The following is a 9259-nucleotide window of genomic DNA, read 5'->3' on the forward strand; positions in this document are numbered from 1 at the left end:
ATATAAGCTTTATAATACTATTTGTTTACTATTTGTGTGTTTCCTGTTAGTTGATCATTAGAGCCAGTATAAAGAAGTTAGGCTCTGTTTACATGTACAGTAGGTAGGGTGATTGTAGCAGTGAGTAGGGTTACCCTATCAGGTCAAACATTTTCTTTACCATAGAAGACCACTATAATATTCTGTGTGAATGGTACCTTGGAACTAGATCTGTATATTCTGTATTTGACATTTATGGTGACATTTGTGTTCTTTATATACTTTGTTTGTGACTTGTCTGTGAGAGCATAGATGGTCATGTTTTTAATTTTTATCTTTTATGTTTTTTTTTTCAATCAAGTAAGTTGTACATGTACTTTTATCTACTCCTGTAGAAGGGAAAAAGTATGATGCTAGAATGCTTGCAGAATCTAATGTCCTTGAAAATCTCCAGAAATGGCTGAATATAATCAAAGTATGTCCAGAGTTCGAGTTTCTGTTGAGTGGATCTTTGGTGACATTGTTAATTCATTTAAGTTTATGGATTTAAAAAAAAACTCAAAATAGGACTAAGCCAAGTGGGCAAAATGTACATTGTCTCTGCCCTTTTAAGAAATGCCCGTACATGTCTTTATGGAAACACAACATCACAGTTCTTTCAACTGGAGCCTCCTACATCGCAAGAATATTTCTTGTGAATTGAGAAGCAGCTGCATGTTGAAAGTATTACACTTTCGATGCCAATCTAAGGGCCAGTTATTATTTATCGAGGGGAGTGGGTAGGGAAATAATAACATGACTAAACCAAACACGGTTGACTCCCTTTAGGATCTTCAAATTTGCAGTGATCTAGATCAATCAACTTGATGATTCAGTGTATGTTGCCACTTTTTTACTAATGGGCAATGTATAGTCCTTAGAACGTGCCAACAAAGGTGTCTATTGCACTTGCGGCAGGCTCTTGTTTAGTTTCAGAGCATGATCATCTGAAAGATTTTTCTGACCCCCCTCATCCAAATGGTGTAATAGCTCATGGGTCCCCTTTTTTTTCCTGTTTTCCCCACCCACCCCCATTGATAAATAATGACCGACCCCTAAACACATAATTATACTATAGTATTTGTGCAGAAAATATTACAATGCATCAGTCAATCCAAGCATTGTCCATCCCCTGCACACTTTTGGAAATTTGCATTTTTTCCTTCTACAGTGATATGCAATGTCCTGGCATAGTGTTCCAGAGGGGCAATGCATTTTGACTGAAGCATGCTAGCTCTAGAAACTGACAGTGAATCATGATGTTGCACAAGATAACTTTCAACATCTTGTTGCAACAAAAATCGTTTCTAAACCAATCAAATTTCATGTAATCTCATTTTTGTTGCGAGATTATGTTGAAAGTTGTCTTGTGCAACATCGCCTTAAATTTAGTAAAAATTGACCAGTAACCTAAGAAAACATTTCAAAAATGTTAAATATTAAAATTTTAATATAAATACTGTACATAAAATTAATTTGCATTTCAAAATGTCATATATATATATATATATATATATATATATATATATATATATATATATATATAACACAAGATGAGAAAACGCAGGTTACTTCATCGAAATTTTATTTACTACAGGACTGTTTCGTATGACAAGCTTATAGCTTGCCACACTCGTCAGGTAAATATAATATTACAACAGCACAACGGACTATATACAGGAGATGCATAATTAATTAATTAGATCATGTTACATGGGTGTTACTAAGGAGAAATTTCTTTCGATGTCGGCAGGCGGATACAAGTTCGTTGCGTTTGTTAAGAGAGCTTAATTCAGGGTGACAGATAATGATGAATTTTTCGGAAAGGCATAGATTACAGCGTTTGGTTTTGTTGCAGTATGGTTTTAACTTTTTCATTATTTTCCAATTGATGGTGTATGGTGTATTATTATCTTTTAATTGCCAAATGTGTTTGCTCAGTTCAGTTGCATTTTTCTTAGTTTTGTTGCGGAAGGTGCTGGTGTGGTTGAGATAGTGTGTTTTAAAAGTATTTTCGGTAAGACCAACGTATGTTTCAATTTCTTTCGTCGCCTCATTGGTTACAGCAGCTTGGTACACTACGGCTTTTGTTTGACACTCGCCTCGAAGTGGACATGCGTCTTTCACGCAGCAATTACATCGGTTTTCTGTGGTGATGTTGTTGTTAACTTCGTTCCGCAGTATTGTTTTGTTGTGGGATGAGATGATGCTCTGTACATTTGGCATACAACTATAACTTAACTTTAACATGTTTCGGTTGAAGATTTTGTGCAATGGATGGTTTGGGGGGAAGGATTCATCTATGGCTTTAAGGAACTTGTGGCCAATATCGGTTTTGATGTTTGAGCTGTAAGGTGGGTTGTACCAAGTGACGTTTCTGGTTCTTTGTCGGGTTCGTTGAGTAGGTTGGGAGTTGTAGTGTAAGTTATAGTTGTATCCACTCTTCTTTAACGCTTCTTGGTATGGGCGCTTGCTTGAATCGAATGATTCCTTGTCTGATGAAATTTTTGAAAGGCGTTCATTGATCGTTTCGGGGATTCTACGCATAATGGAGGGAGGGTGGTTGCTCTTGACGTTGACGTACTGGGGCATGTTGCCTGGCTTTGTATACAGTTTGAATGTTCCGGTCATTAGATTGAATGTAATGTCTAGAAAGTTTACGCATTTCTTGTTAGCCTCGATAGTTAGTTTGAGTTTATTGTCGCTGAACACTTTACAGATTTCTTTCTTTATTTTTTCTATCTCGCGTGGAGGGACGTTGAACGCGCTCAGGCCATCATCTCGGTACAAACCAATAGCATTTCTATACGTGGCAGGAAGTTGTGATAGCAAGTAGGCTCCCACCAGTTCGCATGTTTCCGCACCGTCAAAACTGCCCATTGTCGCATCAAAATTCGAGCTACTGGTGCAAGAAGCTTGTCATACGAAACAGTCCTGTAGTAAATAAAATTTCGATGAAGTAACCTGCGTTTTCTCATCTTGTGTTATGCCGCTCTGCATTAGCATTGAGCACTCAACCCAGACGATTTTGTATGCGCTAGTTTCTATCTTCACGATAGTTTCTATCACTACACCTGTATATATATATATATATATATATATATATATATATATATATATCAAAATTTAGAAAGGTTGTTATAGCAAATCAAGAGTGCACAAGCCGAAGCATGCTTAATTTAAATTTACCGAGATAGTATGAGGAGCTACAAGCAGGACAACATATCACTATTGCTTACCATGATCAATTCCACTTTAGCTACATACAATAATATTCCTTCCCCTCACCAATTTCTCATTCCAGGCTTGGGACTGGACAATGGCTGGTTTACAAGGAGGAAGGAAACCAACACACAAACATAAAAGAGATTTTATTCATGAAATGAAGATGTGATGCCAATGTATTATATTACTAAGGTGGGATTATTACTAACACGCATTCACGTGTTATTCACATGAGCGGGACAATCAGTCGCGAGCTGTCATACAAAATTTACTATAACGAGAGCGCACAAGCCTAAGCGTGCTTGATATCAAAATTTAGAAAGGTTGTTATAGCAAATCAAGAGTGCACAAGCCGAAGCGTGCTTAATTTAAATTTAATTAATTTTTAAATTTTAAATATTAATATTATTGAAGGAATATTATTGTATGTAGCTAAAGTGGAATTGATCATGGTAAGCAATAAATTAAAGAATTAAAGAATTAAAGAAGTACAAATTAAAGAATACTAATTAGGATGAAGCATTATATGATGAACAGTTATATAATGGCTCATTTTTTCTTAGATTTCCAGTTCTCCACAAGGTGTATGTATAAATTATTAATTGAACATTTTAAGGATATATTAAAAGTATATAGTTTAGAAATATATAGTTTTTTCATTGAAATCATTGAATAGTTAACTGAATATTGGTGGCCTTCGGACAAGTAAGTTAATAAAAACTTTTCTCAATTGCATAATTTATTTTATGCCTAATTAATGTTTTTCAATTTAGATTACGTGTACTTTCACATTTGATTTACCATGGATGAATCTATGACTGAACAGGATCAACAACAGACACAAGGTAAAGATGTACTGTACATCCAAGTCTTCTTAAATGAAAATTAAAGCCCGGCAAATAAATGAACGAATTAGCAAATTGGCTTCAGAAGTAGCAGTGAAAAGGATTTTAAATCAGACTGCGAAATTGGATGTTTAGTGATATCGATCTGAGTGACTATGTCTAACATAGTTCAAACAGAATGTTAGCCAATGAATTTCATCTTTTGTCCGTCTTGTCAGAAAGTCTTTTGCTGGGTTTTAATTCTTATTTTTAAATTAAATTATATGTAGCTAATACATGGTTAATTTTAATTGATACAAGATACTTTATCCTAGATTCCTCCGGCTTAACATGCTATTTGCATAATATTTCGGAAATCAAGAATGCGTCAGACTCCAAAAGAAAATATTTTAATTGTATCGTCCAATGCGCTGACAAGCCAGTCAGAGCAGTCTGTTTTTCGCCGTAGAAAAGGCCAGGATAACAGGCTCTTTCAAACTCAAAAAGCCCAGTTAAGCTGAAAAATTACAAACAATCAAGCAACACCAACGATGATCTGACCATCACCAAATTTACCAAGGTTTCAGCACTTGATAAGAACGAAGTCAATTTTGCCTTTTCGGAAGAAATTTCTTCAGCGTCGACAGGCAAACCAGTAAATATTTCCGCCATATCAAAGCTAGCTTCAGAACAACTGATCGAAATCAAAGGTAAAGTGATGAAAATGTCTGGTATTAAAGTACAGTCAACACGTTTTGGACAAGTAAAGAAACAGGATGTCATTATAGCGGACCCCACTGGCACGGTTAAACTTGTTCTTTGGGGAGAGTACATAAATTCTCTCCAACAAAACGAGACCTACACCTTAAAGAATGTCCGGGTAAAATCGACGAAATACGATCACTACCTCAATACCCCGAAAAACGAAGGTTTTGTTGCAGTTGATGCTACTCCTTATTCTGTACCTGTCGTGGAATATGAGGACAAAATTGACACAACATCAACAGTCAATGGTACCATTATAGGAGTACAACAAGCTTCCAAACATATCGGTTGTAATGGCTGTGCCAAACGAAATGTTGAAATTGTTGCTCCCAACAAGGCTATCTGCCAGTTTTGCAAGCTACAACAGCTACCCTCAACCTGTTCTGTCCACTGGTCTCTGCGTATTCTCGTTAAGCCCAAAAGCGGCTCCAAAAATCTCCATCTTCGTCTAGACAGCGTTTCAACGCAGCGTTTGCTGGAGGTCATCAACCCTGCATTTCAACTTAAGACAACTACCAAAGATGCCATCACTACGATGATTCTGGAGAATTACCAGACCTCTCTAACTTTTACGTATGATGCGTTTAGTTACCAAGTTAGTGACATTTGTCGTTCCAAGGCTCCGTTCCAAGGTGGAGCCTGTTTAACTTTCTACACCTTAAAGAACACAGCATGTTATCTACATTTAAAACTGTCTATCATGTAAGGTAGAACTTTTCAAACACTTGTTGCAATTTTTGTTCGTTGACCATAGTTCATAAAAAAACTTCTTATTGACTTTACTGTTGCGGGCCATACTACAATATTGCAATGTTGATATTAACAAATTGCTCGAGCAAATTGTAACCGTCGCAAACAAATTGCAAGTTGAAATTCATAGTTCATAGTGCCATCAGGGGCTTTGTTTTAAAATTTGTTGTAAATTTTAACTTGCAATTTGCTCGCGTCTGTTGCAATTTGCTCTAGCGATTTGCCAATATCAGTGAGGGATTTGTTACTTGATTTTTTATTACTTAGTTTTGTTACTTAGTTCTGTTACTTAACACTATACTCTATACAGTTACATCAATTTCTTTGTCTCAAAAAAGTGAAGCCTTTTAACTATACAACATATAACTGTAGTCATCCTACACCTGAGATTGCTTTGAGACAGTCTCTGACTTTGAATTAATGGATAAATAAGAACACATGAGATACTGTATTTTTTAAATTTTCTTATTTTTATTTATATCACCTCTGTGCCATGAGTTACAGAGCTATCAAATTATTTCAAAATTTACACCTAATTTTAAGTTGAAAGATTAACTTTTTATAAGACTGTAATTTCAGTAAAGACAAACTGTATATTTTGACATTTTGTTGTTAAATAAAGCATATGAGCCATCACTGTTGTTAAATTACTCTTTTTGCTGGTAAACTTTTAATCATACGCTGTGACGTTTAATGTTAGCATTTTTGTTAATCATCCTGAACCGAAATTGACACATTTCGAACCCACATTACTAATCTGTGATTACTTCTAGTATACAAATATATACAACCTGTATAAAAAGTACATCCTTTCAAAATATATGCAAATTAGCCATCTATTGTATAGTGATTTGACTGGACTAATCCATTATTGGTAATTTGAAAGTGTGTGTTTTTATATACCGGTAGGTTGCATAGCAATTACTTTATTTTTTATTTGTAACACTTGAATAAATATATTGAACAGTTCAATTAGTTATTATAATATAATGTTTTTAAATAATATAATGTAATAACATAATATGTTTTTAAATGTCAGTTTTATATCCAATATTGCTTTGTGATACTTGTGGTTTTGTGATTGTAATCTACATACACTTCTCAAATTTGCATGCTTGACTGCATATGAGACAAAAATATGAACTCAAGACTGACAATGCTTATCTCACTTAGTTGTAGCAAATAAATTGACATCCTTAATGTTGCAGCAGGGGTGCATATAATTACCAGAGGGGGTACTTTTGCCCCAAAACATTTTGAAAAGGATTACTTCCTTCCCCAAGGTAGTACTTGTGCGAGGCAGGGTGTTTTCTAGGGGGTGGGGACATGCTTGTCCAGAAAAATTTTGAAATTTGAAGCCTGCAAATGGCCTGCATATATGTAACATACAACAGTAAACCACAAGTTTTAGAACCTGTTTACAGCTGGTACCGGACACATAATTTTGGATTCGGTCTCAAATTTGTCCCTTTTGGACAAATTTGAGACCCCTAACATAGAGTAAATGGTCCATTTAAACAGGCGAAAAGGGAAAATTTCAGACTACAGTTGTCCCTCGCTAACTCGAACTCCCAAGGGGAAAGAAAAATTGTTCGAGTTACCGGGGGTTCGAGTTAACCGGAGTTGGTGTCAGATTACGTTTATTATAATATTACAATAAGATATAAAATCCAATCGAATCATTCTTCAAGGGATACCAGGCCTCCCAATATGAATGGTCAGCGAGAGTGGACGACGTTTTAAAATTAAAAAGATCGAAAGAATACAAAAGGAACTAAAAAAGTTGGATCAATAACGACCGTAGCACCACACAAAATCTTTTAAAATTTATAAGCATTTATATACAATTATACACTGAGTAACTTGTTGTTATTTTGATAGTTTCCAGTTGTCAAAATTCTATCTTCTCACATTTTAAAGTTTGCTGATCTATGATTCGAAACCAAAGTTCGAGTTAACCGGATATATTTGACCAAAGGGAAACAAAATTTGTTCGAATTAGCGAGGAGTTCGAGTTAAGCGAGTTCGAGTTAAGCGGAGTAAATTACTATAAAAAACACTGTCAAATTCAAGGGGAATTGGAATTAGTTCGAGTTAGCGAGGAGTTCGAGTTAAGCGAGTTCGAGTTAGCGGGGGACTACTGTAATTTCAAATTTGTCCAGTACCATGCAAAAATAGCCTTACTTTGACAGTTTTTCCAGTAGTGCCATCAAAGCCTGACTCTGTTGTTGTTGCTGTTGCAATATCATCAGCTGCATTTGTTGCATTTGCTGTTGTTGTTGCTGATGCTGCTCCAACATTGCTTTCATCATGTTTTCCTGTTGGGAAAACATTTTTGCTTGATACTCGGCTTGTTGCCGCTGTCTTTCTTTCTCCTGATCAGCTTCTGCTCTCTTGAAGTTCAACTCCTCTTTTCGTATCTCCATTTCTTTTTCTGCCCTTTCTCTTAGGTATACCACTGTTTCACCTCCACTTTGCCGTCTCTTCTTTATAGCACTTTCCTCACCCTCTTTTCTTTTCTGCTTCTCAGCCAGAGTCTTCTTTGCCTTTCTCCTCATGTCATCAGCAGCCACCTTATCCGCCTCTGTTCTCTTCTTTTCACCATCCACTGCGTTCTCCTTCTCTGCCTCTGCCACCGCATCCCTTTCCACAATCTCCTCCAACAATACATCCAACTCGCTTTTCTCCGGACTTATCTCGCTCGCATTCAACTCCTCTCGAATCTTTGAATACCTTTGAATAAGTTTCTTGTAATGGTCCCTCACCGACCTTTGGTCAACTCTAAAAGCTGGTTCCCGTATGTCACATAGCTTCTGAGCAATTGATTCCCAAACCTGGCCTCGTTCAATAGATGACTTTCTTGTGTTAAACAAGTTTGACACTAAAATTTCACGACAAAACAGAACATCTCTGTCTGATGACCATGACATAATCTGAGGTTTTGTTGACCTATATTGGAACATTACAAATGAAAATAATGTCAACAAAAAGCAAAAGCACAACTTATACAAAATCCTAAATTTCACGTTATTTTGACGTTTTTTTAATTAAAACTCCAATCTGTATTCATTTAAAAGCATAATGAGTCAGAACAATGATAGACATAAACTCAATAACATCTTATTTGGAAAAAAAAATATTTGTTCAAAATGTAAACAAAGCGTTTGTTTACAAACGCACTTAACCGTCCTTTTATAGGTAGACTGGGAAGTATTTACTTACTTTTTGCTTGTGGATGCACAGACTTCAATCACTTCGGCCATATCAATAAAAAAACGAAGCAAAAAACAAAGTGAATACAAAGGATCTATGACGACGTGAATTTTGTAAAAGTACGTCGTCGACGTATTGACAACGCGCCTGTTTTGTATCTCAGTTATTTGTCTCATTATCTTTTCTTTCAGCTCAGCTGAACAGGCTCCAATTACGCCCTGATTATGTATTTATCACGACAATCAAATGATTGATAAACTATATCATTGTATTCATCAACTAGAGCATTTTGAATGAATAAACATGGAGCTTCTTTGGGGCAAGCACTCTCTTCAATACATCTTTCCTTTAGTTTTTGTAGATCACTCGGAGTATGATTACCTTCACAAAGTCGATTAAGTATGGAAAGCCGTAACTGTCTTAAGTGATCAAAAAGCATTTTACGCGGTGCTTCAATCATTATA

At 35.8% G+C, this 9259-nt stretch overlaps 1 protein-coding gene across 1 annotated transcript; it reads right to left on the minus strand.

Moving 5' to 3' along the window:
- Nucleotides 1–7762: 7762 nt before the first annotated feature.
- Nucleotides 7763–8512, minus strand: LOC114526799 (nucleoporin GLE1-like). Its single transcript, XM_028548317.1, has one exon. The coding sequence runs from the start codon at nt 8510–8512 to the stop codon at nt 7763–7765; it is 750 nt and encodes a 249-aa protein (XP_028404118.1).
- Between the last annotated feature and the right edge of the window lie 747 nt (nt 8513–9259).

The sequence above is a fragment of the Dendronephthya gigantea genome, unplaced genomic scaffold (assembly GCF_004324835.1).
Source record: "Dendronephthya gigantea isolate DGI-Jeju-01 unplaced genomic scaffold, DenGig_1.0 000041F, whole genome shotgun sequence".
Classification (NCBI taxonomy): Eukaryota; Metazoa; Cnidaria; class Anthozoa; order Malacalcyonacea; family Nephtheidae; genus Dendronephthya; species Dendronephthya gigantea.

Excerpts from the sequence above, each read along its gene's own strand:
- LOC114526799 (XM_028548317.1), bottom strand. The coding sequence starts at position 8,512 with ATGTCATGGTCATCAGACAGAGATGTTCTGTTTTGTCGTGAAATTTTA.